Raw genomic sequence first — 18409 nt, 5'->3', positions numbered from 1 at the left:
TGTGATGTGAAATTCTTTTTAATGAACTAATATTCAAGCTTTGTTACAAAGACATAATAGTAGAGAAAAATAACTGTAGAGGAATCCATATCTGAGAGGGAAAGACACTTTTTGAGTAAATAGCTCCCTTTTATTTTTTCAACCCTTATCAGATACACAAATTGTAAGAAATATTTAAAGTTGTAGTTGCGAAGCTATAAGTTATAACAAGTCACTAATGAAAATTTGGGGTAGGGGTAGTGTCATGTTTAGACCTGCAGTCTAGGGCTCTGAGCAATGCTGCCATAAACAAAATTTATTGGGACACTCATTTTGATGGATGGAGTAAAGGTGTGGTGCCATTTGTTGACTGTCCCATGTTACCTGTAAATCCTGATCTTGGATGCATGTATGGCAGCTGACTGTCTGTGTTATGAAGTAGGGGAATGTGTTCAAGGATAAAAGGAAGACTTAATTTCAGTGCAGGAACACAAACTATCCTTTTGTAAAATGATGTAGTTGAAACTATGATGCAACTACCCATTTTTCCTCAACCTATAGATTTATTGACTATCCATGAGTATCCATAGACCTTTATTGGTTTTGTTTTTTTTTTTTTAAGGAAAACAAGCATATGAATTTGACATCAATCCATTGCAAGAAAAATTAAGACAGCTCTATATTGCAATGATCATCCTCTGAAGGAATTCCTATTCTTCAAGAGAAATCTGCTTCCTCTGGGAAAATCTCTGGAAATCTTCACATACTGATCTCTCCATGCATTATGTTTCCTTGGAACTGATTTCTTATACATAGGACTTTTCACATAGCTAGCATTTTATGTTAGCTTGCATATTCTTTTTAAAAAATACATTGTGCAGGGATCTCCCTCTTGGCATGGAACTCTTTGAAGCTCGAATTTTTTTGTGTGCATCTAGTCAAGAAATAATGACAATAGTAGTTGTTCTAAAAGGTCTTTCCCCCATGAGGTTTGAAAGCAGTTGACTAGAACAAAAGGACTAGAAGAGTATCACTGTTTTTTTAGTTTGTGATTACACTCAAATGGGTTAAGTGCAGAAAGATTTGGTGTTAGAATTCTCCCTAAAAAAACCCTCACCATTTCTAAAGGATCTATGTGTTCGAATGGGCAAAACTTCATTTTAGGAGAGAGCCAGTTAGATTCAGATACTGACTTTATTCATCTCATGGAATGTAGAGGATTTGTTTCCTACATCAATGGATTGTTACAGCAAATAAGCACTTCTAAGCTTGCAGGATTTCCAAAGTGTCTGTATGGAGGTGGCAGAGCCTGTAATTTCTTTGATCTTGTATTGGTCTGGAGTCCTTGAAAGCAGCAAGAGCAAGGAGGAAAGATGTAACTGTCTGTGAGGTTTATAAGCACTTTTGCCAATATTTGCAGACATTGTAAGCTCCATTGGCAAGGCGTAGGGACTTTGTAAATGTGGTAAGCCTGACTTTCACAAAGAACACAGGATGTCAAATATTCATTATGATACCCTTGTACTCAAGAGCTGGAGAGATTTTGGTAAGTTTAAAATAGGTCCCTGTATGAAATTACATTATAGAGTAATCTGTAAAATCAGTTTGACATATTGAATCAAAGCTTTTAGTTACAGGTTAACAGAAAATCGATGTATTTTAAGTCCCATAATTGATAAACGACTTCATGGATCAACTACCAATTTTCTTTTTAAACTTTCAATCTACTTAATAGTTGCTTGTGAAATTTCAGGTTGAGAAGAACCTTTTTCCCGTCCAAAAATGTTAGACAGTCCCTAGGAGAGAAAAATTGCATTTAAAATAGAATTTCAATCATAATACTTTGACATGGATACTTCAGGAAGAGAGATCAGGGATGTGGGTTAGCTAGACCATAACTTAAGTGAATGAAGTTGTCTTATAAATGTTCATTTCTGGTTAGAATTCATTCAAGCAGGTCCCATCCTTTGTAATCTGTACCATTTTATGGACGGCTGCACTTAATCCTCTCTCTCTCCAAGCCTCCAGCCTGGTCCCATTTATGATCCTCTACTTACCTGAAAGCTGAGGAAAATGGATGGGGGACATACTATATCAGACATGAAGAATTTCAGAGCTTTCTCCCAACCATTTCCTGAAAAAATCCAAATAAAACTGACGAGAATACAGCTTAGGTTAAGTTCACCCTGGACACTTACTATTGCATTTTGTTGTAGAGTTATTTCTAGACTTGCTGCTCTCATTTTCACATGTCAAAAATGAATTCATTTGGAAAATGAACACTCTCTTTTACAAAATGCTTTCTTCTAATCTTGTGCCTAAGTGCAGTTTATGAAGGAATCTAGTCCTCTATTAAAGACCTTTACTGGGCATCTGCCAAAATGCTACAATATTAATTTGCAACCTAACCTCCAAATGGGTCCCTGGGCTGTTGAATGGAAGATCTCAATGTTCCAGACAATCTGCCAGTGAGAAAAAATAATCCTTTCTGGCTATCAAAGGGTAATGACCGTGGCCAAGGCCCTGGCTCCCAAATATTGTTTTATTCTGCTCTCAGCATACATCATGGAAGCTGTTGCACAGAACAAAACAAATCGGAACTGACATGGAGAACATAATGAATAGGAGCTGGATGCAGAAGGCGATCTTCACAAAATATACCCTTCTTGCCAGCCAGTTAGACATTTCACTTTCTTATTCCTGTCAACATAGAGACACTTCTTACTCAAGAAATATTTGTGCAGTAGATTGTTGCTGTAAATGATACTAAACTATTGCAGATTATTGAAATAAATGTGTACTTTTCAAAGGAATTTAGAGACAACTCACCAGTTTTTCTTTGAGCTGAAACAGAAACTCTTCAGCTATCTCTTCATAAAAGGGTAAATCAATTTATAGGCTAAAATTAATGTTTTATATGAACGTATCTACCATTATAAAAAATAATACTTACATATGTATGTATATTTAAATCTATAACTACTCATTACAATTTTAGCATGCAGGTTTCTCTTCAAAGGTAAACCATTACTGTATTTCATAAGCATAATTCAGGCATCACCATCGTTTAAGAAATATTGTTCACATACCCTCCACCAACCAAGGGCAGAGATAGATATGGGGAGCTACTGAGTGAGATGTTTTTTAATGCTATGAGTCAAAGGCTGAGGCTATTTGGGAAGACGGAACTCTGTAACAGCTGATACTACTGGTTTACAAGGAGCACTTTTTACTCTAAGCTGAATCGGCATGGAAATTATGAAAAGTTGTGAAAAAACCACCTCACACTGTTCCAGATATATGTTGGCACATGTCCTGGCATGCTGAATAAGTACAGCTCAGATTTTTGGATCTTTTATGTACAATAATCCCTTAAAAATTTTACAGGTACCTCTGTGGTTCAAGTGACAGCCACTGATGCAGATGATCCTACATACGGCAACAGTGCTCGAGTGGTTTATAGCATATTGCAAGGACAACCTTACTTTTCTGTGGAGCCAAAAACAGGTAACTTCCCATAAACTCTCTGGAGTAATGCTGAGAAAAAAAAAAAGAAAATTTGCATTAAAACTTGCTAAGAATTTATTAATGTGGTCTCTTGGTTAATTGAATACATTTGAATTTTGTTGATCTTTTAATTTCTTATACTTCAGAAGAGATTGTGAAAACCACACATCTGAGCTATGTGATAAGCAGACATTACTGGAACAGGAATTTTCACCTTCTTCTCAATCTACCAGTTCCCTGGTCTGCTGCCTGTTGCTGTCTTTCTGATCAGTGAAAATTTCAAGATGATGTGAGCAAGTTTTTTTGCAGATGTTTGTTTTAGGAATACCTAAATGTCACATAGCCAGATTCCCTTAAGTGTAGATTTACCCCTCTATTCTACTTTTTAAAATTGGAGATTTGTTGTGGGGAATGTATCTTTTCTTTATTAGTTTGGAGAAGAAAGCACTGTGCTTCCTATCCTTATCTGACATAACATTTTACTGCCACTTTCACTATAATTATCTCCATATTGCAATAGCTCCATCCTCAGCAGGGATATATAGCACTTTCTTTTTCCCCACAATGTGTATGATTTATAGTGGTTTTCTCTCTGTCCATGCATATGTATATAAAGTATATATTGTCTTGATGACTGCAGACAACCCTTGAACAATAATATGGTAGTTTCTGCTAAATCAAAATATTTTAGGTTTCAGACTGAAGTGTTTCCATATATTTTCACTTTGATGTGATACTCAAATTTCCTGTGTGCATAATAATTATTTTTCAAATTATTGGTTAATGTTGCCTGGTAATTTAACTATGATAGAAAAACAAGCAGGCCAGAAAAAGCAATGTAGAAACAATAACATTATGAACTTGTATATTAATTGTATTTTAAGATGTCTTGTAAAACAGATTAAATAGTGCCAGAAAGTGTGTTTGTGAAATAAATGTTTCAACCCAGAGATGATTAATGGCAAGTCCTGCATTCATAAGGGAAGAAAGAAATAAAACTCTAACTAAACATTCAACAAATATCAGATGGAGATATATGTGTCCCAATGTGCCTCTCCTTTATTTAGTTTGTTTATGTTTCTTTTGCTGCTGACACTAAGTGCTGGTGGAGTAAACGACTGCCTCTCTGGAAATCAGAGTTAGCGGCTGTACTGTGTGCTGAGCGTAAAATATTCATAAAGTCATCACATTCAAGAAGATTTTCTGATCTATATCAACAGAATGGAAAGGATGAAATGTGTAGCGTTCTCCTAGTTTTCATTTTGAATCAATTAATTAAATATTGTATGCAAATCATCAAATGCATATAGCAAAAACTACTTCAGATGTTAAAATATTTCCATTGATAAATAAAAAATCTCTTTATTACACTAATGTTTTAGAAGTGGGTATTATTAAGCAAATATATGTTAAAATAAGATAATTTCATATATATGCAGTGTGGCATAATATCAATATTAGTAAGAGTTAATGTTCAAGACATTGTGAGATGAATCCTGAGTTTTGAATCTTAAAAAATAATGCAGAACATTCTGTTCTTTCCAGCCCTAAAAGAGTGGAAATCAAACAGTGAAGATTACATCTTCCAGGAAAGGGAGTGTTTCCCAAGATATTATGAAGTCTATAGTTCAGGGAGAAGATATTTGGAAAACAGTTATGCATGCCATTACCCAAATAATCTAATACTAAATAAAACATTACTTAAAATAAGCCTGTAGTACTTCAGTTCAGCTCCTAGTCAAAAATTGTGACATAAGTGTTGAAATTAACTCATTCCTCTCTTGTTGCAATCATTGATTGCTGCTACCTTTTATAGGCAAACTCAGCTTTCACAGTAATGCATTTGCTTGTGCAACCATTGACATACCTTGTCTTACTGCAGGCGTTATCAAGACTGCCCTTCCGAATATGGATAGAGAAGCCAAGGACCAATACCTGCTAGTTATTCAAGCAAAGGACATGGTTGGGCAGAATGGTGGATTATCAGGGACTACATCTGTAACTGTCACTCTGACTGATGTTAATGACAACCCACCCCGCTTTCCCCGACGTGAGTTACGTTGTAAAAATACGACTTGTAATATTATTTCTAAACATTGTTATTTTCCTTACAGGTCATGCTATTTCTAAACAAAGGGTAAAATTACTCAGCTTCCATGTTAAGTACTTTGAGAATCACTGACTGCAAGATGACGATGATAAAGATTATTATTATTATTATTATTGCTATTAATACTATTTTTATTATATTGGAAGAATTTTTTTCTTTACCTAATATGTTTCAGATCAGTTGAAACGAAGTGATGTACAGCAGGTGCATTTATTAATGTATGTTACCTGGTCTCAGTGAATAAAAAGACAAAAAAAAAAGATACTGTTTAATAGAAATTTAGCTCTTGCCAGTTGGACTTCAGGATGCATAGTTGTGCATACAGTGTTTCTTAAGCAGTATATCACAGAAGAGGTGCAAAGTCATCTTCTCTCCATTTACTTTCTTTGGCCCACATGGTTCTCATCCTAACCAAAGGAGTACGTGCAAACCTGAAGAGCTCAGTTTGTTAATATCGTTCTGTCTGAGGAGACTTTTTCTTTCAGAAAAAAAAAAGAAAAAGCAAAAAGCCAATCAAAACTTGCAAAGTTGAATTAAAATAAAGTGAAGAATATATTCATGTCCACTCCAGTCTCACCTCCAATGATATAAAAAGTAGACCTCTACATAATAGATTTCCTGCTTTTTTCAAGCCATCAATTACTTGAAACAATAATAGAATAACTGAAGTTATTTTTGAAGGTGAGGGTGTTATTTGCTACAGACTGCACTCAGATACCTTTTTGACAGCATGTGTATCATTTCCTACTTGAATGAAAAAGCTGGAATTTTCAAGAATGCAAATGGTGTACTTACTGATAGTTTCTAGTCATATTCAGATTGCACACTGCCTAATCAAGATACACAGCTATAAAATCATAAGAGTTTATGGCATTCACCTCATAATTTGCGCTTAAGTTTTGAATTATATTTTTGCGTCTTTGCCCTATATTTCTCTCATCATAGGAAGAAATTATGCCCATAGCACTCAAAGTAGAGTCCATCACAAGGAAAACCTAGCAAAAAAAAAGGCAATTCTATTTTAAACTGAAGAATGTATTCTGGTAGCCTGAGTAAGTATTCAAGTATGTGATTTAATGAAGGCAGATTTTAGGAAGTCTGGATTTTTTCTTTAGCCTACAGTCCCAGAAGACTCTGAATTCATTAAATTTTTAAATTTCACAGGATCATATCAGTATAATGTCCCAGAGTCTTTGCCAGTGGCTTCTGTGGTGGCCAGAATAAAGGCTGCAGATGCAGATGTGGGACCTAATGCTGAAATGGAGTATAAGATTGTGGATGGTGATGGTTTGGGAGTATTCAAAATTTCTGCTGACAAAGACACTCAGGAGGGAATCATAACAATTCAGAAGGTAAGTCTGATTTTTCTCACTGCTTCTGTTTGGATCTGTGCAAGATGAGGGCAGGTAATGGGAGTATTAGCTTTTGTTTCTTAAGGCCTTATCTGCTGTAAAAGTTTCCACCAGCATATTTCATATTGATGTCAGTGTTTGTGTGTGTGTGTCTAATTTTGAGCTTTTTAATGACTTACACCGAAAATCCCTGTGTGTTTTTTCGGCAATAGTTGTATCATTTTGATGATGTTTTTTTAAAGCTCTTGCACATACAAGTTTGGATGGGAATCTAAACTTTAGTTTAATTTGTTCTTGTAGTAAGAAAAAATATGAAAATATATCTTAGAGTAAAAATGCAAGCTCCAAATACAAAATGAATCCCAAACATAGTTTTTTTAAAAAACTATGTAATTTTTTTGACTGATCTTGTTCTATTCAGAAGGCACACATTAGTAACATTAAAACTATATACAAGTAAGAATAGTTAATTTACAAGATGATATATTATAAAAAATATTATTTTAGAAAAAATGAAACATTTAAAGACATATTTTGTCTTCTTTGGTTTCTATATGTACAGTTAGAAAACTAATGTTTTAAAATTGAAATATTGTGTTTATATAAAAATATTAAAACTCAACATTCTTACCTTGCTGCAACACATTTTGAAGAGTATCCATTTACAAAATAAAAGTGCTGAAATATTTGGCAAGAAAATCTAAATTTTGAGGAGAATAGAAAAAAAACTTCAACACTTTAGAGAGAAGAATCTTTTCTTATATAATTTCATTCTCTTAATGTGTGAATGCTTGGCAATGACAATATTGAATTGATGGAGCTAAGTCTGCTAAGCAATTTAATACCTCCTAAAATGTGAGACTGACTTGGCATTTTAGAATATACGTAAGTATGTTCCTGAACAAGGACCTGTATTTCTAGTTGATATGATTCCATAGCAGATTTTTCTTCCCTATGTACTCTTTAATCTCTGTAAAAAAAAACAGTTTTGGTTTTTGTGGGTTTTTTTTTGTTTTCTTCACCCCCTCTGGTGTATTCCTTTCTAAAGCAATACAAAACTTCACTAACATTTCTCTTTTGAAATAAGTTAATACTGCATGATGTTGCAAAGCAACGGGCTAATTCTCTGATGCCCTGAACCCCTGTTGAGAGCTGGTAAGCATCTATAGATGTCACAGCCAATGGAAGATGTTCAGCACCTTTGAAAGATCAGGCTCTAATATGTGTAATGTGAAGCATCTTTTTTCAAGGAAAAAAACATCCTAAGCTTCTTGCAAACTGTTAATTTCTGCTTAGCACATTTGAAATATAAGTGATGAAAAGTTAGTTGTCTCTTTGTTCAGCAGCCAAATTCAATGTGGCTCCTTGAGTTTGCTCATTTAAGATTTTTGAGCAGAGATCTGGGAGAAATATGCATATCCTAGGGGGAGAGCATTTATCAATGCCACAGTGAGCAACACTGAATCAGTCGGAGGCTTTAGTCATCTAATTTGAGAACAGATGAGTTCATTTTCATTTTTAGTATGGTCTTGTAGTCACAGTGTTTATTCTCAGAATATCCTGACTCCAGTGTTGTACAGTGGTCCAAATAATTGTCATTTATTATTTCTATAATCACTTTAGCTGGGGAATTGAACTGGACTTTTCAGTACTGAACATTTGTCCCGAGAAGAGTTCTATTAAAATAGCTATTGGACTACATTTACAAGGTTACAAAATTTTGACCTGATGAAATGCTTCAATTTGCTAATAATGTTTGAACCTAGGTGCTATTACATTTTGACACAGGAATTCAGATTTTTCTCTCTGCAACGTCAGAACTTTTCTCTCATTTGTCTATTATTATGGACTTTCTTCCCCTGCCATACCTAAAGGGGAGTCTCCACATTGAGGGGTACCTCCCAAACCTCTGGATGGCCTTAGCTCTTCATTTGAACTCCAGGGAACTTGGTGCCTTGCACAAAGCTGAAAGATCCTCCTGGCTAACAGGCAGCTGTGCCCTACTCTTCTCTAGAGGGCATGTACATAGAAGACCAGTAATGACAGTGTATGCATGTTAAATGGGCTCCAATCACCAAGCCTAACCTGCCACATCACTATGGAGTCAGGCAGATGTTATCCCTGCATGGTAATGTGTGCTTGTTAGTAAGGAATCAAGAAAGATATTCAGTCTGTAGTCTGGAATCTGCCTAAACATTTTACTACCTGGCACATGACATTCTGTACACCTCTGACTACAATTAGCTCTCTCCTTTTCATGCCTCCGAAGTCAGCTGAGGCATTGAGAAACAGCTTAGCCTCCAAATACATGCCCATCATTTTAAACTCATGTGTATCTGTATGCTCAGATGATGTGTCTGTGTACACATCAAGTGGTAAAATGCCAAGGCAAAGGCTTCTGAAAAGGCATGCGTTGGTTATAAATGCAAATGCATGCCTTAGCTTTGCATGCTTTTGCTGCAATCACATATCGAAATCAGCAGGCCAGGCATGAAAGTCACTGCCAGTATCTCTGAGTAGCTGAAAGCACTGCTCCATTCATTTTTGTTCTGGGTGTTGTGGAGAAAGTTTGGCAGCTGGTTGTTGGACTTTCTCACACAAACTGAAGATTTTACATCCTATTTTTAGAAGGATAACTGTTTTGAGACAATTTGAAAAGTTGACTTCCTTACTAAAAACTAAGAATTTTTTTTAAGTCTGCACATAAGGAACATCAAGTTAAAAAAAGTAAAGTTTTCATTAAAAATAAAAAGGAGATAAATGAGATTTAAGAATTCATTGAGCAAACTAGGGATTTTTGTATACTCCAAGTGGATGGAACATGAAAGAAAATGCCCAAGGATAAGCAAAAATTGCAAATAAAATATAAATGCAGGAAAATTAACTTTTTTTTTAAAAAAAAAGACGGATACCAAGAATTGTGATATTAGAAAGATAAAGGTGTTACATGGCTAGGTATTTCCCAAGATTACTTGTGTATAATGGACTTGACTAATATATATATTGACTTGAAAGATGTCAAAATTGGTGAATGAGACTTAGACGTGTTTGATTTTTGCATTTGTTTGGATTTTTTTTCCTTGCACATTTGAACACATTCCTTCTCTGTGCCTTATAACACAGAGACTTCAAAATATCCATAATCAGCAGAACAATATAATTGTGATTTTACTCTGACAGTGATATTCATGGAAATATGGAGTGTATTCCCTCATTTATATCACTTCTGCATTGCTAAATCCAGATATCTCTTTGGTTTGCATGGTTTAGAGAAAAACCAATCCTGAATAAACAGTTTGAGAATAGCGCTATTTTTCAACTAGTAGTAATTTTGTTAACAGTTTTTATAGCCATGGCAGGACCAGGGATTACATGTTCCTGAACATACTAGTACTGTTGCTGCCTAGTGCCTAGTGTCAGTGTATACTAGCTACTAGACTAAACCTCAGTTCAAGGAAACATTTTGACAATAGGCTGGTACTCTTATAATAACTCCCTTGACCATACAGAATCAGAAAAGGGAGGAATACTTTCTCTGTGTTTTCATCCACTTGGTCATTATCCCTTCCAAAGAGTAAAGAGCAGGATTGTACTACCTTATGCGGCACAACTAAGGAGCATGCATGCTGTACCACTATACAATATTTGCTGCTATATGGCTGTTCACATAGTTGTGACACCTTATTTTCTTTCATCTTGGTTAGGATGTTTGCATCAGGATTAAATGAATGAGATGTGAAGTTCATGTATTCTAGCAAGTTTAAGTTCATTCTGGACAAAAAAAAATCCTTTTTCAAAACACTGTTTGGGAGAAACACTAACTTTTATTCATTAATTTATGGCTTAAATAATAACAAGAGGTTAAGTCTGGGTAGAATTGATTTTTTGTGAGATCAGTGAAGCTAGAATTTAATCTTATGACAGGAGGTAGTAAAAACAGTATTGAACCATTTACTTGGTTATTGGCGTAAAAAAAAATAAAGTCCACCTTCTTCTGCAATACATTAACTAAATTCATTGACTGAATTAATATACAAAAACTTTATCTAGCATTTATCTAGGATAATATATAAAAATGCGCAAGTTTTTTTTAAAATGCCGTACTCTGTTTCCAGTCTGCAATAGGATATGAAAAATGCTAGGAGACAAGCTTTATTTTCCAGAAACTGGTATAAACAATGAGTGAATGGGATCCGTAAGCACAGCTCAGAGAGGTATTCTCAGCTTACAGGAGAGATTGGAAAGTGATGGGAAAACTAGTGGGATTTTTTTTCCTATAGCCTGCTATATTCATAGAATTTGTTGCCTAGTAGTTTCAAGTCACTGTGGAAACTTTCCCATTTTCTTCTGTTCACAATTTTTCCTTTATTTAATAATAATAATAAATAAATGAAAAGCTTTCACTTGTTAAATGAAGCAGAAGGAAACATTTCCTTTTTTTTTTTTTATCCTGTACAGAGCAATCTAAAGATACTACCTACTCAGACTTAGTGCTGGAGTTCTGATGTTGCAAATAATGGAACAGTTTGGCTATTCTCCACCCTGTAGGCACACTCTTTGTAGTGAATTCCTAAATAAAGCTAGATTAAATGTCTAAGTTATTTTCAAGAATTATTTGAGAAAACATCCACCTTAGGTGATCTTTTCAGGGAAAAAAAAAGTCTTCCATAGTTTTTGGAAATATGCTGGGCATTTATATTTCTTAGAAGTATTTGAAAACATTATCCTGGTTCACACTCTGATTCCGTTCTCCATCTGTAGAGCAGGATCAATTCCTTCCGGTTGTTTCATTTATAATTCACATTCTGCTATCAATGTTCTGTTAGTAAGGACTCAGATAATTTGCTGCATTTGGCTGCATTTCACAATGGTGAGGGTGTTTGGAAGGGAAGTGTAGTTTTTCTGAATATATTGGAATTTAAAAAAAAAATGTTTGATTTGTCTCTGGAGTAGCAACCTTAGAATTGAAGAAATGTTTATGAAAATGAATGATGATTCAGTTATTTAGTACAACAGATTCTGAAGTGTCCATGCAGACCTATATTTGTACAATTTCAAACTGAATTCATGTTGACTGTTCACAGAATCCTGATTATAATACACATGAATGACATCTTGGCTTCACATTCTAAACAAAATGCATACAGAAGGCCATTTTTTTTTCAGTTTCCAAAGCCCTATCCCTAAAAATAGTGTACAGGTCTCACTTTATTCACAAAGTTGCAGGCTATAGTTACTTCAGTAGTAATAAGAATAACTTAGCAACAATACATCTTTGATAAAAATCTGATAGATCATCTGTATCCACCTACACCTTTATCAAATACTTCTTAAAGTAGTAATAGTAATTTAACAATTAAAAAGTCTGCAAGGTATATTTTTGTGATGTGTATCGTACGTGACTTTTTGGAAGCTTATGAGAAATGATTCAAACCTTTTTGATGTCCTTGGAGAGATTTTAGTGGACTTAAGTGAAAAAAAAAAAAAAAAAAAAAAAAAAATCCTGAAGACTCTAGTGAGAGAGGGTTGTCATGTATTACTGTAGGAAGTGACAAGCATTAAGAAGATTTCCCATCTCACTTTGCCTTTATTTCTCCCCCCAATACACAGCCCTACCACCAATATCACTGACCAATTTGAATGTTAGAGAGAAAAATGTGAAAGTAGTGTTGGAAAATGCTTTCTTATAGAAATTGACTGCTAAGAGATTATTCTAAAACCTGACTTCATTCTAAGAGCTATACTGACAACTAGAAAAATGGAGGTTAATGCATAATCATTTGAGTAAAAAGCTATCTTTTTACTACTGTTACCATTTCACTTCTTTTTTTTTTTGTTTTTGCAGCTAGAATTTTTTCTAATTTTCTTTCAATTGTATATCAAAGTTTACAATGTAAGAACTTGAGGCTTCCATGATTCCTTTGAGAGATAATGTGTATTTATTCGATGTACTGCAGTTTTCAGTGTAAAACCTCAACTGGGCTTAAAAATGGGATTTTCACCTCCGAAAAGTACGTTATTACAAAGCTACCATACAATAAAAAATGAACATTATAAAAATGGGCTTCCTGTGAATGATAACTTCATATCCAGCCTCTGTAATATAGATGACTTGTTTTATAATTTCCGTCAGACAGGATAAAATTCCTACATGTTAAAAGAAAAAACAAACAAACAAACAAAAAAAGAAAGAAATACACCATAAACCTCCAAATGAGAGAAAGATTAGTGGATCTTGCACAGGATCTAATCAGATAACACTAATGTACAAGTATTAATGAAACTGTCAAGCTCTATTCACTGAAGGACTGAAGTATACATCATCCATTTAACTTTCAACACTGATATCGTGATTTGTAATCTGTTGACTTGGTATTCCATTATTGGAATCTTGTGCTTTTGTTATAGCAGGAAATAATGAAGGCATGATCTGAAGGCCAGTTAAATAATGCTCTCTGTACAACAGACATCAGTGATAATTAGAAAAGAAGAAAGGAAAAAAGAAAATCTTTTCAGTTCACTTTTCCGGTCTTTCATTAGTGTCTGTAGTATGTAATGTCTTCATTGTATTATCTATTTGGGGTAGATTTAGATTGGATATTAGGAAAAAAATTTTTACAATGCGAGTTGTAGAACACTGGAACAGGTTGCCCAGAAAGGTGGTGGAAGTCCCATCCCTGGAAACGTTCAAGGCCAGGCTGGATGAGGCTCTGAGCAACCTGATCTAGTTGGGGATGTCCCTGCTCCTTGCAGGAGGGTTGGACTAGATGACCTTTGAAGGTCCCTTCCAACCCTAACCGTTCTATGATTCTATGAATTGTCAAAACATTTCCACCGGGCCATGAACTCTTGCATACTAATCATATCTTAGAGGTTTTTTTTTTTTTCTTTTCCTGGATTATAGTCTGCCTCAAAACTTGTTACCTGTGTATTCACCATAGAATCTGATGATGTGTATCTTACAGGAACGGACTGAGGATGATGACTATAGCTTTTGTAGACATTGTCACACGCCACAGGAGATAGAGTTTGCTACAAAGAATTAAAATAAAACAATATTACTGCCCCAATATAATATTGTAAAACCCCTTTGCCAATCCATACTTCTCCTCTTCTAAACACCAATTGGTCTCCACTGTATATGGACATACATTAGATTTTTTTCATTAACAAAGACCCTTATAGCTTTTGGAATCTATCAGCAGCATTGGGTGCCTGAAGATATCTGAGGGAATCCTAGGGCAGGATTCATGTTGCTGAAAGCAGATATTTACTTCTTGCAGTTATTAAGAGTCCCTTACTACTGACTGGTGAAAAACCAGCATTTATAAGTAGACCAGCTGATTTCATCCCTGGAAGAATTTTGCTACACTCACTGTAAGCATCATATGGTGATTTTCTCAGATTGTACATCGCTAAGTTAGAGAAGGTGAAACCTGCTCTTAGTAAGCAAGCCTATTTACAATATGCATCTACACCATAGAGAGTTTTGCATCTGTCTCTATGAGGAAATATAATTTTCTAATGAAAAGGGGGTTTTTTTTGTGTGTTCCCTAGTAGTCTCACACTCTTGTAATCCAGTTAAAGAAAGAGTAATTTCTTTCTACATTACAACAATGAAATATGATGATTTAAAAGTGTGTGTCAGCCCTTGTGATAAACATTCACATGGAAAACACATGTTTTTATGATTTCCATTATTGATGTTCTAATTTAGTCTTCTTTAATGACTATAGAAACATGGGAACGGCTTTAAAAATTCATTTAAATAATGTTTCTTCATTAATGTACTTAGCCTATTCAAATTAAAATGCATATAATTTGTCCAACTGAATATATTATGCTCTATGGGCTTTCCTTATTAAATTTGAGTTTTCATAATCTCTTTTTCTTAGGATGACTGTGGTGTTGACATTAGTATATCATAAGAAGCTATATTATGATATGCTTATGATATGTCTGCCGTCTCATAATATATTTCCATGTGTTTAAGTACCACTGTAATCTCAATCATCCAGTTTCAACAGGTGTCACTGATTAATGAGAATGAATTAACCTTCCTTCTCTGCTACGTATTTTTGTACATTCTGATGGAAAATATACTGTTTGCTAAAGGTTTACTTTTTTTTTAGCTCAACAAATCTCAGTCTTTTATCTTTGGCATTCTTCAGGCTATAATTTTTTTTTTTAGTTAATATGATACTTGTATTGGAAAAGGAGAAGTTTTAAGATGTTTGTGTGCTTGGTTATCTTCTCCTTAGCCTTGCTGCTCATCTGGTCATATCAGTTGCTTAATTGTTGTCACCACACAGTATAGTTTCTGTGATATTTTTCATCATCCTAACACCACATGACGTTTGCATTATGACTGTGAGGTTTGTTTCATAGTACTCATATTATACTTTAAATATAAAAACAAAATTAAAATTAAAAAAAAAATGTGCTTTGGTAATAAATACTGACCACTTGTATCCAGTATAGTGACCAGTATTCAGACAACATTTATTTTGTGGCATATCTGTGTTTAAACATCTATGAATACTACGGCTCTGACTCAGTACAAGAAATAAGCACTTGCATAACATTAGGATCACATGTATTCCTGTTCAGAGAAGCCTTTTGCTGCCACATAGAGTTTGTAAAAGTTTAGTGCCTTTCTGAGTGTGATGTGTTGCAATTCACTTTTCATTTTAAAATCTAGACTGTTTACAGCTGTATTTTAACGTCAGCATAATCACTGATTTTAAGATGCTAATTTGGGATTTATTCTACCATAACTTGATGGAGAACTTAGACCTTTGCATTTGTAGGTCAACAGATGTGTGTTTCACTCTGCTGCTCCTCTGAGTGAGTACAGGAATGTTTTGCAGATGCTGGCAGATTTTTTTGCAAGTACATTTCAGATCCCTATGATGTATTCAGAACCAGACCTGCAGAAAACCTTTTTTCATCTGTTTTATATATTTGCAATTATAGTTCAGAAGTGTAGTTTAATAACCAGACTGCAGTTTTAGAAATACTTGGGTCCTTTGTTGCTGTTCTTAATGATTAAACTTGGAATTGCAAAGAAATAGTTAGCTGGGCATTTGATACAAGCTGATAAACCAAGAAAATATATATAGGGTAAATGGTGCTAATATTAACTCAATTATTGTCTGTGAGGTAAGATGCTTTTTTTTTTTGCTTCCAAAATAATATTCTTTACAGATCTTAGATATCCTGTTAGTTGTGGGGAGTAATCTTTAATTCTAATGCAATATTTATTCTGAGAGAAACTGTACTTCCATCAAAAAAGTGGGAAAAATTAATGTGTATTTTGTTTAATAAACAAACCAAACAAAACCAATCTCCAGGATGCATCTCAGTACAAAATATTGTCATAGAAACAATGTAGTTTAACAGATTGCCAAATTTTCCACACAAATTTATACAGAGCTTGGAGTAATCATTAATTAGTGAATCCCAATGCTATGCAAAAAAAAAAAAAAACCCACAATTTTTTGTGTGAGGTAATTTCATCAGTGAATATTATATTGAGTTTTTATATCTGGCTAGTATGACACATTGTATTTGACATTACCTTAGATAAAGTATGAATAAGACAAAAATAAGTATATATTCACAATGATGAAATAACAGGGGAGAATTTTGTCCTCGCAGAAGTGACAGGAAGTTTTGTCATTAAGTCAGAAAATTCTTGTTTCATTCACAGAGTAGAACTACCTTTACCATTAAAGTCTTTGGGGAATATTCACTAGCGAGGTGCTGTAAATAGTGTTTTGAGAAAACTAAAAAAATGAGCCATCAACTATGCTCTGCCAATCAAAAGCGCTAGCTGGATATGAATGGCAAAGTTCATGTTGTACTTACTGACAGTTTTAAGTGAAACAGTTTTGTGGTGACATCACTGGATAATAAAATTTCCAAATAACTTTCCTGTATAGGAGTTGGATTTTGAAGCTAAGACAAGCTATACTCTGAGAATAGAAGCAGCCAATATGCATGTTGACCCTCGCTTCCTGAGCCTAGGACCCTTCAGTGACGTGACAACAGTGAAGATAATCGTAGAAGATGTTGATGAGCCACCTGTGTTTACTTCACGTTTGTACTCCATGGTTGTGTCTGAAGCAGCAAAGGTCGGCACTATCATTGGAACTGTAGCGGCTCATGATCCAGATGCCTCAAATAGTCCTGTCAGGTAGTTATAAGATGTCTTAACTGTTTGTGTATTTAGCCTTTGTATTGAAGTTGTTCATTTTGTTCTGGGAGGGTCTTTGGTCAACTGAAAGAAATTAGTTAGCTTTTTTCCCTTGCAGAGGGAGACTGAGATGCTTTAAGAGTTTGCGTATTTTGACTTTTGTACTCCTAAAGTACAGAACCCTTAAAAAAAAATAATATATTTAAATTTCTGTAAAAGAAAGAAGGGAACAGAAGATATAATTTCAAGATTCCAAAGAAAAATAAGCAATGTGGCACTCATATTTATTTCTGTCTATGTTTAGGAAGAGTCTTTTATTATTTATAAGAAGTTATGTTCTCTTAAATCAACCATGACCAAAAAAAATATATATAATATACATATATGTCTGCATCTGTGTGTGTGCGTATAACAAATCATATTCTGTGTGGGCTCTGCAGAAGAACGTAATAGCACATCATAGACTCTTGGATGGCAAACCAGAGCTGAGGTCCTGCAGAAAAAAAAGGTTAGAAAAAACTCTTTACATGAGAGAAATGGACTAGCAAGACATGTCCTGTCCTAGTCAGGATGGTTAAAGGCAATAATCTTTTGGCTTTTCTGAATTCTGCTGCAGCCAAATATCTTCCATTCAAATGAGAAGAGATATGAACATTACAGATGCATGAAAACTGTCAAGGGCCTCTTCCTTTGTTTTCAGTGTGTGAAGAACCTGCAAGTCTTTCACAATCTAATGTCCAGGATAATAAGAACACCATAAGAAAACACAAAGTATCGACCTTATGTTTGCCTATATCTAAGGTCAAAGCTCAAGGAGAAAGACTCACCATCTAAGTTAAACCAGTGATGAATTACTTGTTACTTTTCTTATGCAAAATAGTAATACCAATTGTCAAAGGAACATGCAAAGGATCTAGAGGTTAATAATTCTGACTCAGGAATTTTGGGAACTTAAATATCTTTAGGAGGAGGAACACATGCACAATTAAAAGTTAGGACTAAGTTTCATTTGTTATTATTGTTCATTTAAGACATACATAGAAAATAACTTTACAGGTACAGAACTCATTTGAATGTCACCATTTTGGCAGTATTAAATTTTTACTTTCATACATTAAAGATGAACTTGGTAGTCTAGTCTTGCTCTTTAATTTCTAAAGCAGTGATCTTAAGTTGTAAAAATAAAGCATATGTTTCACTCCTAGAGGTGACTTAATTGTTCTCTCTCTCTCTCTCTCGTTAGATATTTGCAACATATTCAAA

The 18409-nt window shown here is 34.4% G+C and overlaps 1 protein-coding gene across 1 annotated transcript in view; it reads left to right on the top strand.

The window, feature by feature from the left end:
* The window catches only part of LOC104478246 (cadherin-7), a 71956-nt gene that overhangs the window by 36550 nt on the left and 16997 nt on the right, over positions 1-18409 (top strand). The window contains exons 3-6 of the mRNA XM_086742176.1: positions 3367-3486; positions 5369-5536; positions 6761-6948; positions 16893-17146. Coding sequence (XP_086598302.1) covers positions 3367-3486; positions 5369-5536; positions 6761-6948; positions 16893-17146 — 730 coding nt within the window. The remainder of the gene's footprint in view (positions 1-3366; positions 3487-5368; positions 5537-6760; positions 6949-16892; positions 17147-18409) is intronic.

This window comes from Chlamydotis macqueenii, chromosome 2, assembly GCF_036417535.1.
Source record: "Chlamydotis macqueenii isolate bChlMac1 chromosome 2, bChlMac1.mat, whole genome shotgun sequence".
Classification (NCBI taxonomy): Eukaryota; Metazoa; Chordata; class Aves; order Otidiformes; family Otididae; genus Chlamydotis; species Chlamydotis macqueenii.
The sequence above is the reverse complement of the archived record's forward strand: the minus strand, read 5'-3'. Positions and strand labels throughout refer to the sequence as shown.